This window comes from Carassius gibelio, chromosome B2, assembly GCF_023724105.1.
Source record: "Carassius gibelio isolate Cgi1373 ecotype wild population from Czech Republic chromosome B2, carGib1.2-hapl.c, whole genome shotgun sequence".
NCBI classification, from domain to species: domain Eukaryota; kingdom Metazoa; phylum Chordata; class Actinopteri; order Cypriniformes; family Cyprinidae; genus Carassius; species Carassius gibelio.
The window spans coordinates 30253195-30278167 of record NC_068397.1 but is presented as its reverse complement, the minus strand read 5'-3'; the positions used below and the strand labels follow the sequence as shown (position 1 = coordinate 30278167).

The 24973-nt window shown below is 33.6% G+C and overlaps 3 protein-coding genes across 4 annotated transcripts in view; 2 read left to right on the top strand and 1 right to left on the bottom strand.

Moving 5' to 3' along the window:
• Window positions 1–901, top strand: part of LOC127950578 (ceramide synthase 2-like) — a 13865-nt gene extending 12964 nt beyond the window's left edge. For both annotated transcript variants that reach the window (XM_052547717.1, XM_052547718.1), the window contains exon 12: window positions 264–901. In XM_052547717.1, the coding sequence (XP_052403677.1) occupies window positions 264–461 (198 nt within the window). In that variant the 3' untranslated portion in view covers window positions 462–901. The remainder of the gene's footprint in view (window positions 1–263) is intronic.
• Window positions 902–1677: 776 nt separating this feature from the next.
• LOC127950365 (ubiquitin-60S ribosomal protein L40) lies at window positions 1678–3271 on the top strand. The gene is made up of 5 exons (XM_052547362.1): window positions 1678–1734; window positions 2478–2587; window positions 2749–2835; window positions 2923–3025; window positions 3123–3271. The coding sequence occupies exons 2-5, from the start codon at window positions 2485–2487 to the stop codon at window positions 3214–3216; spliced, it is 387 nt and encodes a 128-aa protein (XP_052403322.1). The 5' UTR covers window positions 1678–1734; window positions 2478–2484; the 3' UTR covers window positions 3217–3271.
• Window positions 3272–4798: 1527 nt separating this feature from the next.
• On the bottom strand, window positions 4799–24183 carry LOC127950476 (homer protein homolog 3-like). The gene is made up of 10 exons (XM_052547554.1): window positions 23789–24183; window positions 23029–23078; window positions 17821–17977; window positions 15001–15132; window positions 14544–14651; window positions 12874–13007; window positions 11755–11911; window positions 8464–8571; window positions 8281–8361; window positions 4799–7333 (listed from the first exon to the last, which is right to left on the bottom strand). Exons 2-10 carry the CDS (start codon window positions 23049–23051, stop codon window positions 7148–7150), a joined length of 1086 nt encoding a protein of 361 aa, XP_052403514.1. The 5' UTR covers window positions 23052–23078; window positions 23789–24183; the 3' UTR covers window positions 4799–7147.
• Between the last annotated feature and the right edge of the window lie 790 nt (window positions 24184–24973).

The window sequence follows — 24973 nt, the reverse complement described above, 5'->3', positions numbered from 1 at the left end:
TTTTATTAAGATCAGAATGTCAATTAACACATTTCTCATTTTCGTTAAAATTTTAACATTTAGTTTTTTCATGTTTGCATTTTATTTTGTGTATTTCAGTTACAAAAATGAGTGATATGTGCTCAGAGGAACTTATTTACCACATGGACTAATTTCAAAAGCATTGCACATTGTGATCAATAATTCGACTGACACATATTTGATTAATTCAAACAAACCCAAAGATGTGTGTCTCAGTCTGACTTTGACCTCCTCTGCTCCAGCTGGACAAGGACGAGCGCAGCGATGTTGAGAGTGAACCAGAGGAGGAAGAGAACGAGGAAGAGGAAGATCGTTCTTCCTGGAGGAAGAGGAAGGTGGTTCTGGACTCCAGGCTGGCGATGCTGAGCTCCAGCTGTGTCTTAAATAACTTGACCAATCAGAAAGCTGATGCGAACAGAAGACTACCCAAAGCCAGATAGCGGCTCTGAGACGTGTTACTCCTTCATCCGTGCTGAGATGATCAGAAACAGAGACACAAGAACACACTTTACTCTCATTTACACTCCAGTAACTAGCTCAAGCACTTATGAGGGAGAGGCAGATCAAGCAATGTCTCTTTATTTAGTCGCATCTCAAAAATCACTACTAAAACAGTAGAACTGAATAGAAATAAAAAGACTTGCTGACGTGTGCATTCAGCTCAAGAGTGCAAACCCATATCAGTAATGTTCAGTCTGTAATAAATGGACTATAAATAACTTCTGAATGTAAAATACTGAAAATACTCTGTATTTATTGTGCACTTGTATGATGAAAATATTTGAAACAAATGATTTGTTTTGTAAATATAGCTGTCGATTTCATTTTGAATATGTTTTAATGTCCTCTGGTAGAATTTATGAATATATTGTGAAATATCTTGCCTTGTCGTTTTCTCTGTATAAATATTTTACTTGATAAAATAATTATTTATTATTTATATAAAATTATAAAATTGTAAATTATTTAAACAAATCGCAAATCATGTGTAATAAAGATATTTTATAATTAAAAATGTATTTATTAAAAAATATACATACATTTGAAAAATATTTTAATTTATAATTTAGTAATTACAACACTGTATATGTATTAATATTGTATATAATATATAATAATATAAGCATTATTACAATTAATTGTATTTTATATATACATGTGTTAATATACATATGAAAAAATATTCTAAATGTATAAATATTCATGTAAATATTAATTTGTAAATTATGAATTCACACATTTAATTGTACATTTAAGGTTTAATAATAAAATAATCTTAATAATATAATGATATATATATGTATGTGTGTGTATATTATTATTATAAATATTACATTTTAAATTGTGACAAATCAAACTACAGTTTTAATGCTACATTTCATTCTACGTATTAAATAATATTTAATAATATCAGACATACATATGTATACAGCAGACACTAAACGTCACCAAGATCACAGTAAACACATAATAAATAACAGCTCATGCATTTATACAAAATTAGCACAGACCTTATTTTACGAGCTTTAACTCTGATTCTGAAGAAAAATGTTTGTATTGGGTTTGAAAACACGCTTTGTGACAGCAGCGCGCTGCGGTTCCGCTCCGCTCCTGCAGGCGGCAGTAAAGCCGCTCTTACGCTCAAATACACGCGATCTTCACGCGCGAGGAACGCGTCGTTCTTTTTCCGCCTGCATCAGCAGCGACTGCGAGGTGAGGATTACTGTCCGCGCTTTTATCTAGTTTTAACGTCTTTTCTCTCCTTATTCACATTTATGTTTGTGCGTATGTGTACATGAGATGTGTACGTTCACGAAAGGAGCGATTAAAGCTGGTTATGCGCTGGATTTAGACGCGTTTGTGTGGTTTGAAGTTGATTATGTCGTGATGGAGTGTCATGGCCGCTTCTGCCATGCGTGTGAGAGAAACTGATAGAAAAAGACAACAAACACACAGTAAAGCGACAGAAACCTACAATACATGCATGGTTTTTTTTATATATATATATATATTATTCTGCTTAAGTTAGCTATATTTTGTTGCAATACGTGTCCCTGTCAGCGTTTGAATATCATAAAACTGATATGTGACGCGCAGTAACGTTAGATGCTGATGATTACTAATGGGTGTTTTTGCTATCATTCAATTATAATTATATCTATATATCCGTATATATCAGGATATATGGCAATTCTATTGTATCTTAAGTTATTAATATGGCGCATTGCCAAAATCATGGAAGTATCATTGTATTGCAGATACTGATTTGTTACTGAAACATGGTATAAGTGAAAACAACTAACTTAGAAATGTCAAAAATATCGTACTGCAGCATTTTTGCTGCTTCTGTTCCTCTGATCATCCTGTGCACGTGACAGATGCTGCTCACCAGCCGGTGTTTGATGCTCTCATTGGCTCTGAGTGATCTTGATTGTCTCTTTTCTTCTGTGTGACAGTGGTAAGATGCAGATCTTTGTGAAGACTTTGACCGGTAAGACCATCACCCTCGAGGTCGAGCCCAGCGACACCATCGAGAATGTGAAGGCCAAGATCCAGGACAAGGAGGGTGTGTATGAACCTCAGCAGAGAACAGGCTTTCACGCTTCATTTACACTTCCACAGCCTTAACATGTCTTTGAGAGGCGTGGAAGTCTTAAATGTGTTGCAATGTGTGTGTGTTGTATATAAATATTGTTCCGAGCACTAGCATGTGTTTATTATCCTCAGGTATCCCTCCTGACCAGCAGCGTCTGATCTTCGCTGGCAAACAGTTGGAAGACGGCCGCACGCTTTCAGACTACAACATTCAGAAAGGTGTGTGAAAACTGTCTTTAAACAGAAAGCCGCTCTCATGTCACGTGCTCCTGTGTTTACTGGGCGGATGTGTGTGGTTTCTGTCAGAGTCCACGCTTCACCTGGTGCTGCGTCTCAGAGGAGGCATCATCGAGCCGTCCCTCAGACAGCTGGCACAGAAATACAACTGTGAGAAGATGATCTGCCGCAAGTAAGAGCGCACGCTTCACTGCTGACGTCTGGTGTAGGTCGTGTGTGTCTGATGGTGTTGTGTTGAGAGTGTAATGATGATAAAGCCATGTTCTCAGGTGTTACGCTCGTCTGCATCCACGTGCCGTCAACTGCCGCAAGAAGAAGTGCGGCCACACCAACAACCTGCGTCCCAAGAAGAAGCTGAAGTAGACTGGAGCGTCTCTGTGTTTCAGGAGCGTCGTCTTTCAAATAAATGGTTGAAAACGGTTTCCTGGAGTTTGTCTCTTCATTTGCCAGCTGTTGTACTTTCATGTTCTTTTCCTTCTGTGTAAAAAATAAATCTTAGAGATGCCCAACAACCATTTTGTGTCTTCATACTTCGCCGAGGACATTTTTTTCAAGTGTATCCGATTTAATTCGTTTTATTGGTAAAAGGTTTTGTAAAACGATTTCATGTACATTTCAAACCAGGCATTGTGAAATTCTTCTTTGCAGAGGCAGTAAAGCTATATATCGAATCTAACAATTTTAAAAATAAATATTTTGCATTTATTTTTAAAAGTGCAAAATATTTTAAGCCAAACCTGTTGTTAAAATAAAATTGTCTATTAAAAGTTTTTATTTTTTATGTATATCTTGCATGTAAACATTTCATAGCATTTCATATAGTATGAAAGATTAAAAAAAAGTGTATAAATGTAATTTTAAGAATACTACAAATCTTAAGATTAAAAAAGTATGAACTTTAAAACTAAAGTGTTACCAAAAAAAGTTTTTAACGAAACATTTTAGTCTGTTTTCTAGTTTTGCTCGGGCATTTATTAAGCAACTCATACGAAACCAATGCTTATTCAATATAAAACTAATTTTGCAAGCTTAATATCTAATAATAATAGCTACTAATATCAGATTGTCTATTAAACATTTTCTAAGTGAGAAGAATTAAAATGTAAAAGAGAAGCATGGTATGAAGTTGAATCTTCAAACTCAGTTATTTTTAAATGAATTCTGAATTTATGGACTTTAAACAATGCATTTAAGTTGAAATGAAACACTTGAAACGTTAAATGTCTTCAATACTAATTTTGCCTTTATTTATTTACTTGTGCACAGAACAACTTATAAAGTACGGACTTTTAAAACTAAGAATTCACAAGTTTTAAAATGCATTTTAAGCACATATAATATTTAAAGCTATGCACATTTAAATCAGTCTGATGTTACCATTGGTTTAAATATTACTTTTCCAGGATGTTTTGTGCACATGTAAATGCAATAAACCACACAGTTAAATCAATGTAAAACAGATTTATTCAGCAGGTTTGCAAGAAAGCTCTCGGATCACAGTAAAACGCTGGATCACTCACGAGCAGAAACGTTTGTCCTTGAAAAGAGTTCTTGCCACTTTCTCCAAATCAAATCACGCATGCTCTCATCGTCGATTATACAAAGCAGTAACACACTCAAGTACTGCATGAAGAGAGGAGAAGAAATATAAAAGTAAACATCTGTTTATTTGATCCTATATATGTATACAGCACACAAATACAAACATGGCTCGTGCGGTCCGTGCCGATCCCTTTGGATTGAGAGAACACATAAAAACAGGCTGTTGGCACTTCAAATACTGCAGTTTCTTGTGCTATAATAAAGATACTGTATAATGCAACATCCAATAAACAGCTGTACAACCATTACAGCCTTTGACTTAAAGAAAGAGTTCAGCCAAGAAAGAACATTTGCTAAAAAATCAGGTTTGGAGAAATGTAGCACTGCATCAGTGTCTCATCAATGGATGCTCTGCAGTGAATGGGTGCCGTCAGAATGAGAGTCTGATTAAAAACATCACAATAATCCACAGCACTCCAGTCCATCAGTGAACATCTGAAGAAGACTAAAGCTGAAACAAATGCAGTATTAAGATAATTTTAAATTTTTAGACAATTGCTACCGGCTCCATAATCCATAATATAGCTTTTTTTCTCGTTTTTTTTTTTTTTTTTGCATTAAAAAATAATAATAAAAAAAACATTTTAAAAATCTATTGGGAAAAAAAATTAAATCAAACATTTTTTTTTATTTTTTTACAATGGATCACATTAGCAATTCAATGCATTTTAATGCACACACACACACTTCTACACTGTAATTTTTTAACTAAATTATTACAATTTAAACATTTTAACTAACAATTTAGTAATGTTTTAAATAGGTTAACTATATAGTATTTAATTAAAACCATAATATAAAATTAGAACTGAATATAGATTAAAAAAAGAGAATATATATATATATATATATAAAGACAGGGTAAAAGATAAAAATGCCAAAAATATATAAATTAACTTCAGAAAAAATAAAACCTACAGTGATCAATGTCTATACAACTGTGTTTTGCACTGGAGTGCTGTGGATTATTGGGATGTTTTTATCAGACTCTCATTCTGACGGCACCCATTCACTGCACAGCATCCATTGATGAGACACTGATGCAATGCTACATTTCTCCAAACCTGACGAAGAAACAAACTCATGCACATCTTGGATGGACATTTTCAGCACATTTTCATTTTAGCCTGAATCCCTCCTTTAATCAAATGAAAGTTTGAAGCTTTAGAGCTGCACAAAGCAACTACACCAGATGCATTCAAGCACATTGACTGCATTCCTCAATGAAGAACTACAGCTATTCTTAAATAGAAATTCCCTTTTAAGGGATCTTAATGTTCTACCATAACAGAACTGTTGAATTCTACTTACTCATATATTTCACCAATGCAGCTATTAAATGTTTTATATCAATGCTGTCGTCTAAACTAAGCATTTATGAACATTTAGAGGCGTTTAGTGCCACATTCAAGCTGGTCTTTGGTTTCCACTCACTCCCAGCTGAGAAACTGAATCAGGAACAAACTCTACAGCACAAAAGCTCATTCGTGACTTTCTAAAATGGTCTAAACTGACTTTCCACTCATAAATCTCTGAATAGTTCCAGGTGTTTGAGCCACTATACAGTCTTTGCTATGAATTTGTTTGATTTTATTTTTTAACCTAATCTTTTAAAGTGCAAGTAAAAATTCACTTGATTTTTTTTACACAACAGCCATTCATGCTCAAGTTTAATGTTTCAGAAATTAGCAATTTTTAAAATGATTACAAATTATATGCATATTTTAATTATTAAAATATTAAATTGTTATAACTATATGATATTTACTATTAAAATAATAATTTCAAATTATTGAAAAAAAAGAAAAGGAAAGAAAAAGCATTATATTAATTTGTGTGTGTGTGTGTGTGTGTGTGTGTGTGTGTGTGTGTGTGAATAAATCCAGAATTGTTCATGATGCATTTGTGAATACATTTTTTTCAGCCCTATTTTTCATGATGCATGAACTGAAAGAAAAAATTAAGAAAAAAACATACTTGTGATCCACAGTACTAGTGTTTCTGTATCAAAAATAAAGCGTACTGTAACAACACCAAAGTTATTGCTAAACTGAAACAGAAAGAGCTTTTCAGTGCAAATTCAAGATGAAAGAGAAAGCAGAGAGAGTGAACAGAGAATAAAGTGTTCCATCAGTTCAGAAACACTGATTCGCACGCTAATGATTCAGTCGTTCGAACGAATCACTTGAATGAATGATTCGGTGATCGATTCAGTGACTTGCTGCCACCTGCTGGAGGATTTAGCTTCATTTTTAGCATACAATTTCAGTCAGGAGCGCTTGCCCTCCTAATGTAAAAATTTAAGAGCACCTTCTGACCAATAATTACAATTTCTGATAAAAAAATCAGCCTTCCTAATACGTGATAACATGTTCCTCCTTAAAGTGATATACAGTAATATTTTATTTATACTTTATAATGGCATCATTTTCATGGCTCAAAGATGGCATGTGTGCAATTGAATTCATAGATTCATGTGGAGGTTAATATTTTAAATATAACATTTTGAATAGAGAAATATTAAATGATTTAAACACCTGAAATCATATGTTAAAACTACATCCGCCAGCAGGTGGCGCTAAGTCACTGACTGAATCATTCTTTCAATTGATTCATTCGAACGGCTGATTCATTCAGGTCTTTATAAGCTGAGGAACACTTTAATCCCGGAGCATCCGTCTCTCACGTGGCACTATTTACTGATCAGCTGGACCAGACTCTGCCGAAGGTCGTTGAGGTCAAAGATCTTGACGTCGAGGATCTGAGCGACCCTCTGCACCTCGTTCTCGGCGCGCTCGCGATCCTCCAGCGCAGACGTCAGGTTCTGTTCGGCGTTCTGCACGCGCCGCTCCAACTCAACGTTACGCATCTCCAGCTCCTGAAACACACTCACACACAATGAATGCAATAAACTCTCAGTGTCAAATAAACAAAGCTGTTGCATATTGAAGTGCTGCATGAGGAAGAAATGATTTTAAGAGTTTATCTGCAAAAACAGATAAAAAAAGATGTTTTTTTTATATGCAATCATGTTTTTATTCTGTCATATTGTGTAAATTAGCTGTGATTTTTATTATATTTTTTAGCCTAATTTAAATAACCCAAGAATTATCCGTTTTTTTTTAGCAAATTAACTCTTTAAATATAAGAGTTAACATGATTAGCAATAGTTTTTACGTGATCTTTTAAATCATTTTTAATTTTTTATCTACTCCTGTGGATTATTTTAATAATAATTTAACTTATTCAAATAGTAATTTAATGCAAAATATTCAAATTAAGCAATAACAGCGTTAACAGTCAATCTTTCTACAGCTCCGATGTTGTTTTCCGTCATCTTTTAGTGTTTCTAAAATTCATTTGACTTTTACACAACAGTCATTCAAGCTAGAGTTTAATGTTACAGAAATGCATGTCGATTTGTAATGATCAAAAATATAAAATATCATTAATTTGTTTTACTTAATAATAATAATAATGCATTAATTATAAATTAATTAACTGACTTGTTATTATCGAGTTGGATCACATCACAATTTAAGTGAAATAATCATTAAAATAATTTAAGTTAATATTATTTTAATTAAATAATCTAAAAGAACAACTCCGTATAAAATGCAAAATTCTTTATATAATATAAAACTCATATTAAAATATAAATATTTTTAGTTAAAAAAAAAGAATTATTTTATAATAATAATAATCATAATAATAATAATAATAATGTTAGAAAAATGTGCAATCATTTTATTTATGCAATTTCAGTGATAAATGTAATTATTAATACGTCAGAACTGTAGGATTTTATAGGTGTAAAGCATGCACCTGCAGTCTGTGAATGGCTTCTTCTCTCTCCTGCTTCAGCTCGTGGAAGTTGGACTTCTTACTCTGAAGAATACGGATCTCCTGAAATGCAATAATCCAGCGATCCTCACTGTGTTTAGTGTGTCAGACGCAGGAGTTTGAGGAGTAGTGTGTGTGTGTGTGTGTGTGTGTGCGCGCCCTCACCTCGTCCTTTGCCTTCAGCAGGTTCTCCAGCTCCTCCAGGGACTGAGTGAGCTCGTCTTTCATCATGTCGCTGGGTCCCTGAGCGCCTTGAGCCTCCAGATCTGTCACCTACAGACACACAATAACTGGTCTGTCACTGACGATGCCTGTAATTAACAGAGCACGCTCACATACACATCTGCCATCCGCAAAAGTCCTTAAAACACAACCGGTTTGATTAATATTACCCCAACAATATGTCAAATCATTTAGATGACTTACAGCAGAACAAAGAACAAAGTTTGATTGCACACATGATCTTTCACATGAACAACAAATAAAAATAATAAAATAAAAAATGAACTATATATGTTGATCCTCATGATTCAGACTGATTTGATTCATTGAGTCAAGATCAAATTCCAAAATGATTCTTCAATTTTACCTAATATTTTAATGTTCATTTTAACTGTTAACAGCTTGAGTGAGATGTTACAGCAATGCATTTGAAACAATATGATGACAGAAACATTTCATTTTAATACTAAACTATTATTAATATTTAAAAAAATTTAAAGCAAACAATTATTATACAGATATTTGTCCTATTTGTACATAAAAGTCATTCAAAGTTTTGAAATAAGTGACCTAAGCTGCATTTATTTGATCACAAATAAAGTAAAAAATGTAATATTCTGAAATATTATTACAATTTAAAATAACTGTTTTCTATGTGAATATCTGTTAAAGTGTAATTTATTTCTGTGATGCTCCGCTGTATTTTCAGCATCATTCCTCCAGTCTCCAGTGTCACATGATCTTCAGAAATCAGAATAATGATTCAAGTAACATTTCTGATTATTATCACCGTTTAAAAAAAATTGCATTTTAAAGCTAAATTATTATTGAAATGTAAATAAAGAAAATATTATTAATAAAATATTGACCATTTTTAATCAATAAAATAATTTGAAAAAATCGTTAATAAAAATCATGTAATTTTAATTAATATTTATTATTTTTATTAATACATATATAAAAAATGCACACTTTTTCTATTTTTTTTAAATGTATGATTAAGTTATTGTAATTATTAATAAAACAAATATAAAAATGCTATATATATATATATATATATATATATATATATATATATATATATATATATATATATATATATATATATATATTGCCATCCTGACTAATAATAATAATAAATAATTAATTTAACCAATCAATTATTAAAAAACATTTATATTATTGAATTACTATTTTAGATATTATTAGAATTATTTTATTTTACTCTCTCTCTCTCTCTCACACACACACACACACACACACACACTCTCTTTCTCTCACACACACACTCTCTCAAACACACACACTCTCACTTCTCTCTCTCTCTCGCTCTTTCTCTCTTTCTCTCTCTCACACACACACACTCTCTCTCTCTCTCACACACTCTCTCTCTCTCTCTCTCTCTCTCTCTCACACACACACACACACACACACACACACACACACACACTCTCTCTCTCTCTCTCTCTCTCACACACACACACACACACACACTCTCTCTCTCTCTCTCTCTCTCTCTCTCACACACACACACACACACTCTCTTTCTCTCACACACACACTCTCTCAAACACACTCACACTCACTTCTCTCTCTCTCGCTCTCTCTCTCTTTCTCTCTCTCTCACACACACACACACACCCACACACACACACGCTCAGGAGAAAGCGGAGCAGCTCCTAAAGGTCTCTGGTACTCCGAGGGCCTTAAGAGAGACCGGATTATTTTTAACCATGTAAAGTGCAAAAAAGTCTCTCCCCGGTGATATTTCAGTTCTCCTAACTAGGCCATAGAAAGTAGGATATTGCTGTCCCACAAACCACCCCACATCCCTCTCTCTCTCTCTCTCTCTCTCTCTCTCTCTCTCTTCTCGAGTCCCGTGAGACATGAACCATTTTCCAGCACCTGGTCCCCTTCTCTGAGCTCAGAGACGCAGAGAGATCCAGGGCCACTTCAGATCCACGGACATCAGCTCTTCTGCAAGTTTTGTGCTTTTGAGTCTCACTTTCCTCCTTAAATCCCTCTAATTGATCAAGCAAATTTTTTTATTTACTTATTTATTTTTTATTTTTTTATGTTACAGAAATATATTTTAATTATTATTCAAATGTGAATACAATTTATATTAACAAAAACATTTTTAAAACTATTAAAATTATTAATACAATAATGGCAAGATTCGTAAAGAAAAACTATATATATATATATATATATATATATATATATATATATATAATTCAAATATATATATATATATATATATATATATATATATATATATATATATATATATATATATATATATATATATATATATATATATATTTTTTTTTTTTATTATTGATAAAATAATTTCATGCAAAACATATATTCAATAATTCAATATTATTAGTAAAATAACATGTAATACAAAATAATAAAGTAACCATAAAAAAGCATAAGAGGTAATAAAAATAATAAAAAACAATAAAAGAAGTAAAGTGTAATAAAATGAATCACAGTTATTGGCATCTTGCTTTCAATATTTCGAGTAAATAATGTGAAATAAGCATTTTTGTCTTTTAGTCTATTATAAATTCATGTTTCAATTCTATGTTTAAAGGAAAACCATTTATTTCACACTATCAACTAGCAGCCAATACTACAATACTTTTATATATTTACACATAATAAATATGTATCATATCAGTCTCATTTTGGATTTGTGTGTATTAACTTTGTCCTGTTGCTCCAAAACATTATTATAGTTAACTAAAACATTTTATTATAGTTATAATTTAAAAAATAAAATAAAACTACTTGATATAAACATATATAATAACAAATAATGCAACATTTTCCATTTTTATCAGTTTAAGTCCTAAAATAACCAAAACCAAATGCACTAAAATAAAAAATAAGATTACTTAAAATAAACATTGACTGAAATAAAACAAAAAATATAAAAAAAAATTCAGCTGGTTGCCAATGCAACATTTCTCATTTTTACTTGAAGTCACCAAAACATATCAATTCAAATTAATAAAAGCTATTTTTATACTAAAAATGAACAACTTTAATTAAAATGAATGTGATCTAATTCAAAATATGAACAAAAACTATAGTAGTATATCACCGCTTCAGAACAGAGCTGCAGATAATCAACCAAGACTTTCTCTGAACGAATCTTTGTGAATCTAATGATTTGTTTTCTTCTTCAGCCTGTTCCACATCGTATGGTTTGTATATTTTCACCTGATCTCGTAACCGGTCCGTCTCCTCCTGATACGCCGCCAGCTGTTTCTTCCACTGCTCCACGTTAGCGTTAGCCTCATGTAGCGCCGCCACCAGTTTAGCGTTACTGTCCTGTAAGCTGAAGAGCTCGGCCTCCAGATTGATCTCACAGATCGAGCTGAAACACACACAACCCAGCCATTCTGCCCACTTTCCCTCACAACTTCACTCAATACTGTTTCATCTCTTAATGCAAGCATGCACACTCTTAAAAATAAAGCTGCTTCACTGTGATGTCACAGAAGAACGCTTTCCGTCTAAATGGTTCATTAAAGAACCTTTAACATCTGTTTAACAGAAGCTTCTTTGTGGCGAAAGAAGGTTCTTCAGATGCCAGAAAGCTGAGAAAGAGATGGTTCTTAGTGGAACTAAAAACACTTCTTCTATGGCATCGCTTGAAAACATTTTGAGCACCTTTAGAGTTATTATTAAGAGCGATTGAGTATCAATCAGATACTCCTAGCATGTGAAAATTCCCTGCATTTATTTATCTAAATGATGTACAAGGGGGACATTTAATGGGTTAAACAAGAGCAACGTAGAAACCAAAAATGAATAATCTAATTAATGTTTATTAAATTCAAAATGATCACATAAATAATGTGCATTCCCAGGTGTCAAAGGTCATTTTATGATATTGACCAACCACGGTTATTATCTACTAAAAGATTTTTTTTTATTTAAACAAAGCTGAAATAAAATAAAATATAAATATTTGTATAACTGGTTGCATGAAAGATTATACATGTCTTCTTCTTTTAGAGCCTTTCGACGTTCATTCAAGTTTATTTCTGGCTCCAATTAAATATCATTGCTTTGTTGAATGATTTCAGCTCTTCAGAACTGATTCAGCCGAACCCAAAATGCAGAAATGTCGATGAAATTTGGCGCCAAGATGCAAGTGTGCTGGAGGCGGTTGCTATGCAGTTGCTACAACAACTCACATGTAATTGTTGGTGGTCAGAAAGCTGAATTTAGGGGCATTTCATAGGCTCCTTCATGCAGGAAAGGCCCATTATAGTGTGATAAATGGCTGTTACACTAAATGTGTGAAGGTGGCTGTGCAGTCGGACGTCTTACCCCTCTGAGAGCATCTTCTTGATGCGCTCCTTCTCTGAGGACAGAGTGATGTCAGCGCTCTGGCTCCGGAAGAGCTTGTCCTCCGGTCCGTTCACACACATCACTGGAGGAGACTGCAGCTCGTCACACAAGTCCTACAACACACACACACACACACACACACTTATCAGATGAACCCAGACACACACCGACAGCTCAGTCTTCGTCAGACATCAAGGTAACTCCTTTAAACAAACAAAAAATTAACACTATGTTTACAGTCATAGAAATAAATCATCCATGCCATCCGTGTGTCCCAGTAAATACTACTGAACTTTTTTGCACATACTGTATTGCGAACTAAATACTCTTATTTTAAAATGTTTTTCATCATGACAGAAATCCTGTCACAGGAAACTAATATTGTTATAACTGCAATAGTGCATTGCAATCCCAATGTGTGATTACTAGGCACAATTCTAAATATTAGCATTGCTTCTAGAGTATAAAACATGAAATAATTACAGTACAAATTCACCACAATTAGCAGAATTCTATCATTGCAAATAAACCAGCTTTCAGTTGTGATTGTTAACCATTATTTCCACTTGGTCATTTACTGCATCATTCACAGCCAGGTGTGAAATATGACTGGTTTCTGGTGAAGGTCTCGTGTGAAAGTGACCTGGTTTAGTTCCTGCAGTGGCAGATGATGCTCCAGGGCTGATTGTGGAGTGGTGTGTGTGTGTGTGTGTGTGTGTGTGATGAAGCACAAACCCCCTTTACTACATCAACAGCAGCGGTTTAATACTCACCTGAGAGAACTGAAGGCATCCCGATTGAAAGCAGTGAGAGAAAACCATGAGAGATATAATCAGTCCCGTCATTTTACATGCTGCACACACACTTCTACAAATCTACCTGTCATCTTTTAGACAAGGAACGTGTTGTGTCAAGCAAAAAGATTCAAAAACTAAATCAAAGTCAGAATGTTCTAGTGGTTTAGAGTAAATGTAACACTAATGTATCATTGCTTTAATGCTTATAAACAGAACTTAATATATACAAAAGATGCAATCTTTTAATAATCACAAAATTCTTATTTCATAGCTATTACAGTGAAACCCTTCAAACATGATATTAAAATCAATGTTATCAAAACTGCAGATTGCAGAAAAATAAAAGACATTAAAAAATGACAAACTTGAATGCCTGTTAAATTCTCTCAGTCAGTGTGTTTGCAGCTCTTGAATTGTCTCGTTCTCAGGAAACAGGAAGACTAAACTATGGTTTGTATGAATGAGTAACTCTTAAATCTTTGACGACAGTCCAAATCAAGCCTAAAATCCCTGATTTCAGGCGTCACTCTGGATTATAAGCAAACTGAGTGTAAAAGGCAATATTGTTTAAAGGGTTAGTTCACCCAAAAAATGAAAACTACCCCATGTTTCCTCAGCCTCAAGGCATCCCTTCTTCTTTCAGACAAATCCAATCAGAGTTACAGTCAAAAAGTTGTCAAATAAAGCATTTTTGTAAAAAACAAAATCCATATTTATAACAATATAAACAGTTTGGGTAACTTCCTCTATGCAACGGCAGATGACGCAGGACATAGGCACAGTAGTGCTTGCACAACCTGTTCAAGTGTTGTATATGAATACATACTGTATGCTAAATAACTGATGTCACACCTGAGGTGCTGCGATGCTGAGAGCCGCGGTGCTCAGCTCCATCTTGTCCTGTGATTTCTCTCTGGCCAGACGCGCAGCTTCCTTCACCTCTTTAAAACGCTCCGCAAACTGCAACAACAACACACAGTGCTGTATTACAGAAGAGATGATGCAACTACATTATTAATTTTATTTGAAGCATTTGCATTCATGTGCTTGCACAGAGACAATGCATTGTGTCATTTCTCAATAAATGCCATTAAAAAGGTCACACATCATGACTCTTCCCGTGTTTAAGTGATATGAAAGGGTCCCCAGTGCATCAATCCAACCCAGGAAATGTGAAAAAGAACAAACATGTACATTTTTTATTAAGCCTTTCGTTGCAAGCCAGTGAAAAAAAGCCAAATCAGATTTGACATAGAAATATAACAAGAAGAGATCTCGTTTAAAGAGATTTGTGTCCTGACATTCACACCTGGTGCAGCTGCTGCTCCGTGGCGAATCCGAGGCCATAGACGGTGTTCGCTCTGCTGTCCGCCCACTGACCGAACTTCTGAGATGTCTTCGTGAACGTCATGTTGTGGCTGATTATGCTGTTGATGATCGCCTGACAAAAGAGAGGACATCAATCTCAGAAAATTCTCAATAAGCACGTATTTAAAAGAACACAAAACCAGAATATTAATTGTGAAACAATTAAATAGTTGACGGTACCCATTGACTTCCATGGTAGGAGAAAAGTCAATGGCTACCATCAACTGTTTGGTTACCAACATTCTTTAAAATAGCGTGTTTTTTTGTGTTTAACAGAAGAAAGAAACTCCTACAGATTTGGAACAGCATGAAAGTGAGTAAAACATGATAACTTACATTTTTGGATGGACTGTCCCTTTAAGTTAAAGTAAAGAAATCATAAAATCATGAAACGCTTACACAACATGTGCAAGAATACCTGAAAGGTACTGTAAACATTATTTATGCAAGTTTATGCAAACTGCTGTTATTATGTTGTGCTGTTTGGGACAGTATTGAGTGTATATAAAGAAGTTAGAAGGTGTTTATATAATCATATTGCAGTTTTACAGCTGCACTGGACTCGTGACAGTGAGGTCATCCTGAATCCCAATGTGGGTCAGTTCGAGGTGTTGGATGAAGCAGAGACTCTCCAGTAATCCAGCAACAACTGAGATTTACAGGCTTCGTTCAGAACAATCTGCTCCATTCATGAGACGCTGATATCATAGTGCGAGAAGATGAAGCCGAAACGGGCAACAGATCAGAGATGTGTTTGTTTATTACGGGAAAAATACACCGAGGGATTTCTGAAGATCATGTGACACTGAAGACTGGAGTAATGATGCTGAAAGTTCACAGAAATAAATTACATTTTATAATACATTCATCGATAAAACAGCTATTTGAAATTGTAATAATATTCAACAATATTATTGTATTTTCCATCAGACTAAAGGAAACTCTGGAACATTCATGAGTATCAAGATACAAAACAGCTCTATATTCCTTAGCCAAACAAATGCCTGGGATATGATTGAGCATCTTTTCATTTTCAGACTCACTGAGAAGTTTCTGCTTCTGATAAACATCCAAATAACACAGCCATGAACCACACTGCATTCACAGAGCAATATTAAAAAAGCTAAACATTTGGAATGTGTGTGTGTGTGTGTGTGTTCCAGAGTGTGTGTGTGTTCATCATTCAATCAATCAGAAGTTTCTTCAGAAACACAAACACTGCTGCTCAAGAGTTTGGGGAATTTATTAATAAAGGATGCATTGAATTGATCAGAAGTGACAGCAAAAAGATTTATAATGTTACAAAAGATTTCGATTTTAAATTAAAAGCTGTTCTTTTGAACTTTCTGTGCATCAAAGTATCATGTAAAATAAAATACAATTCTATGTTTATGGAACTGTGAGATAAAGTTTCAATGACCTTTTTTTGTCTGTGTTGCGTGTGTGTCAGAAACAAGCTTCTATATGAACCTGAACAGCACATAAAAGCAAAACAAGCTGTTATTGGTCACTTCACTTGTCAATCAGAGGCAGTCTAAGTGGGCGGTGCTTGACCAGAACAATCTTCAATCTTCTCTGGTCGATCGGTTAGACAGCTCTGATTCACTCCATCATCGAGTATCGATTATCCCAACAGGATGCAAGTCATGCATGGTTTTTCCTGCACTCAGGGCTCTGATATCAGGTGTTGAGCTCTTAACCTTCACTCCAGTGTAGATCCTCTCGCGGGGAGTATATCATTAAGCTCTATCTCAATAATCAGCATCTGAAAGCTTGTAGCTGACAGAGATGGATTTCCTGGCATGTTGCACTGATGAGAAACACGAGAGGCTTTCTGCAAAACCTACGGCACGCTGCTAGAGTGAGGTCTGTGCAACATGAGAACAGTAGCACATGCACTGAATAATGAGCAATAAACCACCAAAGCACATTAAGTGCAATACAGTTTCACACTACGCAACGCACTCCATTAAATTTCCATTTCAAGTGTGAATAAAAATTAACTGACATCACCTACAACTTTCTACTTGACTCATTAATTATTATAAAAAGTTTCAAATGTCAAAATAGTATTCAGCAGTTTCATCACATTATTTTCATAATTTGCAAAGGATTATAGAACTGGACTGAGCTGAATAATAACTTCTGCAGAGCATTACATCTGAAACTGAATCTGTTTCAATGTTATTTAGTATCACTGAGATTCTATTAGTTTTCAATCATATCTTGATCATTTTGTATATTTTATATATAAAATAATATATTCATAATTTATTTATCTCTCTCTCTCTCTCTCTCTCTCTCTCTCTATATATATATATATATATATATAATTTAAATGAAAACTTACTAAATTCTTTTTTTTTTTTATAAATTACATTTATTTTATTTTAAACGAACACTTTTTTATGGTTTTAATTTTAGTTAATTAAAATAACCCTGGTTTGTTTCAGAATTAATAACCTTTGCAACACTGACACTGTTACTGAATTATGACACTATTTTTTTGTATTAAAGCAGCTCTACACTGAATTTGTTTAATAGTTGATACATTTTACAAAATCAGTGCTTATTAATTCATGTAAAGTTGCTCTGAAACAATCCGTATTGTAATTAAATAATAAAACAGGTCTCATACACTATATGCATAAATGTAAATGCTGCTAACTCTGTATCTGATTATTTTATTATAATGCAAGATAAAGAGAAGATTTCCGAAAGGCCAGATGGGAGCTGTAGAGCGCAGAAGCCGCTGGCTCACCTTGGTCCCGCCCACACTGATGATGCGGCAGGCGTGTCTGTTAGCGTCGTAGAAGAAGGAGACGGTGACCGCGTGCTTGCTGGCCGGGATCCAGTTGCGTTTGGTGGCGGGATCGATCTGGAACACATGAGCTCGAGTGCTGAAGAAGGGCTGCTCCCTGCAACACACACACACACACACACACACAGAAAACAACACGACAGAATTCAGCTCAGACTCAAACTCAGAAATCTGCCATTTAAAACCTACACCTGGAAATACACAAAGATTCAGAAATAATGATAAACACTAAAAAAAACTTGATAATAAAAAGATACATTTCAGATTCTGCACTGTAGGCCTATTTATTTATTTTTAGTGTGAATTTACTATGATTATCAAATTAATTATAATTAAATAATATATCAGTTAAATTCTATTATTACTAATATATATATATATATAATATATATATATATATATATATATATATATATATATATATATATATATATATATATATATATATATAATATATATATATACACACGCACACATGTTTGTTATTATTAATAATATTATTTAAATTATATATATATATATATATATATATATATATATATATATATATATATATATATATATCATTCAGAAATGATATATCTTATTTATTTTTTATGATGCTGTGTGTGCGTACAAAAATGTGCCAATAATAAAAAAAAAAAAAAAAAAAATATATATATATATATATATATATATATATATATGTATATTTTAATTGGCACAATTTTCTACACACACACAGCATCATAAAAAAATTAATTAAATACATAGCTAATTCCTATTGAAAAAAAGCATATCAAAACCAGTCCATTTATATTATATATAAATTTATTTAATATATAAACATATTATACTTTTCTTAAATAAATTAAATTTAAATTAAATTAAAAATTAAATTAAATACATAATACATGCATGCATTAAATACATGCATGTGTGTGTATACATACCATACACACTACACGCATATTATGTAAACAAAATTTTGGATGCGATTAATCGCAATTAATCGTTTGACAACACTAGAAAAAACATTATTAAACATATAATATATTGAATATACAGCAGTTAAAAATTGACCAGATCATTGTGTGAAACAATCCGGAAGAGAATCTAGGATTTGATTTCAGAAAAGTAAAATAATCTAATGCAACGCATCAGGAGCAGGAAGAGCAGAAAGATGATCCTCTTCCTATCTTGCCCTTTCCAGAAATGAACACGGATATGACTATTAGCATCCACATCTCATCTGTCAGTCACATTACAAGCTGCTGCATAAATCTAACGTCTGCTGGCGGTTTCGCCCTCGGACTCATCTGAGAATATGAACGATGTCTAAAAGCAGTGTTTGAGGTGTGTGTGTGTGACCACAGAAGAAGTTGAAACGGTCCTGGAGCTCATTTGAGGAAAGCCTTCATTATTCTCCCGTCAGCGTGTCATTTATTACAGAAGAGCCGTGAGTCACGAGTGAACGCTGATTTTATGATTGTATGAAATACACGCTGAGAGCAGACGTGAGGAATGAAGTCAGCACGAACCGATCCATTCAGCACCAGACTCAAAGCGTGAGCTCCTGCAGACGAACACGTCTTTCTCACGTCACAGGCCTCAGAATCAAACTAAATATCACATATATCTGGCTATTTGGGGCATTATTCTCCCCACTTCCTTTTTCTCTTTTCAAAAACTTTTTTGAGCAATAATGCTGTATAATAAAATTTAATTTTTAAATGTAACTCTTTTTTTGTTTGTTTAGCACATTTACTAACAAATTTGCTACATATTAGATGCCACAAAATCACCATCAGTCATTGAAATTTTTTTTTTCAACCAATTCAGTTCACAAAAAAAAAAATATATATATATATATATATATATTTTAACTGTATTAATTTCTACATTAAATACAAAAAAATAAAAAATTGAAAGGAGTCTCTTCTGATCACCAAGGTTGCATTTATTAGACCAAAAAATACAGTAAAAATTTTGAAATATTACTACAATGTAAAACAGCTGTTTTTTAACTCTGTTAAACTGTAATTTATTTCTGTGATGCTCCGCTGTATTTTCAGCATCATTCCTCCAGTCTTTAGTGTCACATGTTCCTCAGAAATCAGTCTAATATGCTGATGTACTGCTTGAGAAACATTTCTGATTATTATTAATGTTGAAAACAGTCGTGCTGCACAATAATTTTGTGAAAACTGTTTTTCAGGATTCACAGATGAATAAAGTTCAAAAGAACAGCATTTATTAAATATAAATCTATCCATCTATCAATCTATCATTTTCATATATATATAAAATGAATTCCAAAGCAAATGAAAAATAAAAAATGATTTAATACAACATATAGTAAAACCGTTTAGTTAATTAGTTCATTTTCGATCACTTAATTGCATTAAATTGTATCTATTATACATAAAATTTGTCTGGATTTGTATTGATCAGGTTTTGAATCTTAATTAAAAGCTCATTTTTTTAATCATAATAAACCTCTCATTGTATATCATGAATATTGTTGCTCTTTGATTAATAGCTTTTTTTCCAATATTGTAAGCTGCTTTGAATAAAAGCATTTAAATATCATAAAAAAGCACTTGTTTGAGAATTATTTGCATTTAAATATTCAACACAGAGGCTGGTGATTTTTAGCTAGATCACTGAAGTATCGGTCTATTGCTTCTGCATGTCTACAGATGTTTCAATCCATACCCAACACACACACACACACACACACACACTCCAAACCAGCAGCTCACTTTCCTCGACTCAGACCTTCAATACGGTTTGCATCGCTTCAGCAAATGTGTTTCAGACTGAACAGACAGTTTCTTACACATTTCTGCTCATATAATCATAAACAAATGAACCTTGAGCATTATTGTAATACACTATGCTACTGTTAATTTTTTCGAGTCTAACATTTTTAAATACATTTAATACTTTTATTCATTTAAATTGCATTAAATTAATCAAGTGAGAGTGAAGACATAAATTGCTGTCTTTTGAACTTTCTATTCATCTGGGAATCCTGAAAAATAAAATCTATCACCGTTTCCACAAAAACACCGGGCAGCACAACGGTGTTCAACATTGATAATAATCAGAAATGTTTATTGAGCAGCAAATCAGCATATTATTCTGATTTCTGAAAGATTGTGTGACACTGAAGACTGGAGGAATGATGCTGGAAATACAGCAATTATTTACATTTTAACATATTTACATAGAAAACTGTTCATTTAAATTATAATAATATTTTAAAATTTTCCTGTATTTGTAATCAAATAAATGCAGCCTTGATAAGCAGAAAGATATTTCTTAAAAAATGTATGTTACCAAACCCAAACTGTATAAACACACTTTTACCATCACCTCAATTCCTGTTGAACAGATTCAGTAAATATATGATTCACCAGACATCACATAATGCCAATAAAATGGTTCTAAATGCAACTTAATATTAACCTTGCAGCAATGTAACTGATTAGAAAAATAAATCAGTGTTAACCAGAAGTAACCTCGAAACACAAGTCTAACCGCCAAGAGAACTTTAGCTGTTCACTGTTATATTCTACACTGGTGTGTGTGTGTGTGTGTGTGTGTGTGTGAGTGTTTAGAGATCACTGAACCCTCAAGCTGTCCATTTGCATTTCAGCTCTAATTGCCTTTTTCCAGAACTGTTTATGCAACGAAGCAATTACTAGGAAACTAATCTTCTACTGCATCTTTCTTCTATACGTCGTATTTACAGAAAGACACTAAATCACTACATAATATTTCCCTGTGCTTAACGAGCATGGAGATATGATTTCATATACTGAAATTTAAAAGAATTATTCTGAGATTTGGATTTGGAGAAATGTAGCATTGCATCAGTGTCTCATCAATGGATGCTCTGCAGTGAATGGGTGCCGTCAGAATGAGAGTCCAAACAGCTGATAAAAACATCACAATCCAGCATTAAGTTTATTTAACTAAGAAACAAATCCATCAAGATAGTTTTTTTTTACTTAAATATAATCCACAACCCATAATAATGCTCCCTCAAGTGAAAAAAGTCCATCTCATGTTGTCTCTCACATCAAAATCTTATTTGTTTAGAGATCTTTTGGACTTTTTTGGCTTGTGAACGGTGCAGATTTCTCTCCTGATTCAGACCAGAACACTTTTTCAATGGAGGAAGCGTTATTATGCAATAGTATTTTAGTTAAATAAACTTAATGCTAGATGTGATTCATCTTTTGTCTTCTCCAGATGTTAGCTGATGGACTGGAGTGCTGTGGATTATTGTGATGTTTTTATCAGACTCTCATTCTGACGGCACCCATTCACTGCAGAGCATCCTTTAATGAGACACTGATGCAATGCTATTTTCTCCAAACCTGATGAAGAAACAAACTCATCTAGATCTTGAATAATCTGCAAATTTTCACAAATGTTCATTTTTGGTTGAACTATATTACTTTAAAACAAAGAGGGATCGTTTGAAGGACAATCCAGTTTGAATGTAGAAATTCGGCCAGGCTTATTCTGACCTGACAGCATCACACCTTACTGAAATAATTAACTGCAGCATCACTACTTTAATGATTTAACCCCTTACAGGCCTCCTGAAGGCCAAAACAGCTTTATGATCATCCATAAAGCATCCAGCAAACTGAGATAGACACAGAGCATATAACTGTACAGTCGTCATGGCAACTAAAAAAAGCACAATAATGCTGGCTGTTTCATAAACAATATCCCACAACCTTTTTTTCATGTTGTATGTCATTTCTACAAGGGATTAATACAGTAAGAGAAAAAAAATCTCCTTTCATCTATACAGTCATAATTCCTGCATAATGTGTCTCACTAAGAGCAGGATAAATGGGTCATCAGGTGCTCTGTCCATTTTACAAAGTGATTTTTATAAGTGCATTTGCAACAATCTGTATTATATAATGCACTATAAAAATAAAGAAAATTTATTAAATTATTCATTTGATAAATTTACTAATTAAAAATAAGGGGCTGCCAGGAGATTCTTTCAAATTGTTGTTAGCGATCATATTAAAAATGGATCAATGTATCAGATGTGGCCTAAATATCGGTGTATTTATTAAAAACGCCTCAGTCGAGGGTCTCAGGATCTGATAAAGACATTAAATCACGACTTACCTCTCTCTGTTCAACGAAAACATTCTTACTGGACAGATGAGGGTCTTTTTCTGCCATTAGAAATAAAAGAAAGAAAACATAAAAACATGAATCCACCCCACAGATACAGTTTAAATATGCTTTGGAAGTATTAAGAAAATTAATGGCATATTTAGGTCAAGGTTGTAGCTGATTGTTGTCTTCCTGAACATGAAATAATGTAATTAAGCAAAACCTTAAAATATATGACTAAATATAAATTATGCAAATAATAAATAAATATAGCTATTCATTGTTTTTATTAAATAATATGTGTTTATGAGTTTATTTATTGTTAATTATAAATAATTTTGAAATACAAAGAAATGTATTTGATAAACATGTCCGTGAACTTGATTGTCTACATCAAGATCTAGATGTTAAATGCATGCAAAGTGTGATTCTGGGCACCATGCACTATAACCACCTTTTAGCTTTCTCAGGTCACTTTCAAAACGAGTTGGAAAAAAACTGCATGTATAATGATAATTTGTATGCAATCGAATGTTGCTTGCATGCATTATAGCATATCATACTGTGACAAATACACAAATTTACAACGAGTATCTCCACAGTTAAATAACTAAATATTCTCTTCGAAGCATATTAACAGTTTTCAGATAGCTTAATGACATCTTTATTGTAGCACACCTGCAGTATTTAACTCTTTTTAAGTTCTGACTTCATTTTCGCTTTAGTTAAAGTCTTTTAAGTTCTTATGAATGAGAACAGAGACTCTTACCCCATGTCGTGTAAACACACAGGATGTCAAACTCTTGTTCCTGTTCTGGAGCAACGGTTTACAGCCTGTATGATCTATAGGATATATGGGTTCGGTAATCCGCGTCTGGAGTCTTTCTATACTGTGAACATGGCATATATGTGCATTCAGCCCGCGAATGCATCAGCAGCAGCCGCAGAAACTGGACGCGATGACCGGGTCAGCTCCTCTTTTCCCCGCGTTTGTCTTTGCTGTGGTTCAGTAAGAGTCCGGACTCGCGGGAAACCCGTCGGCTGTCACGCCCCGCGTTCTGATTCTTCCCGCAGCGACTTTGATGACGCGCCGCGACCGTTACTTTGTAACCACTTTGTCTTTGATGTCCCGCCGCTCTGTTCGCGAGCGCTGCCGCTGGCGGGGTTTTGAAGAGACTCGCGCGCGTCGTCCAGCGGACAGAAGCGGAACTGCAGCATCATTGCGACTCTCGTCCTCTAGTGATTAGAGAGTGAAGATCCGTTCATCATTACAGACATTTGTGCTGCTGATGTAACCCTAAAGAGACACTACAAACCTTCCTTTCTTACAAAGTGCAGTAAAACAATTACGTTATCATACTGTTGGACATATTTTGATTTCAAAATGAATTTGGTTACATATGTTGAGAGATGTCAGCATTGAGATGTCATCACTGTATTTGTATTTTTTATTCTTTTATTGTTTTTTTGTTCTGTCGCTGTCATTTTGTTGCACTGCAGAGCGTATGTCACGAAAACAAATTCCTCGTATGTATAAACATACCTGGCAATAAAGCATTGTTAGAAAAACATTTTTTTCTAACAATGGCCAATTAACTTTTTCACGACTTTTACTTTCTGTACATATCATACAGTCCATTCTGAAAGTATACTTTTTTCAATTTTTGTTGTTAATTGTAGCATGAAAAAAAAGCATTCATTAATCTACACTCATAATGACAGAGTTTAAACTATTTTAGAAATGTCTTTAAATGTATAAAAAAAAAAACTGCAATAATCACATTTTTACATAAGTATCATATTTAGATTTAGTACTTAGTTGAAGCACCTTGGACAGTAATTACAGCCTCAAATCTTTTTGGGTGTGATGCAAGGAGCTTTGCACACCTGGATTTGGGGATTTCCTGCCATTCTTCTTTGCAAATCCTCTCAAGCTCGCTCAGGTTGGATGGGG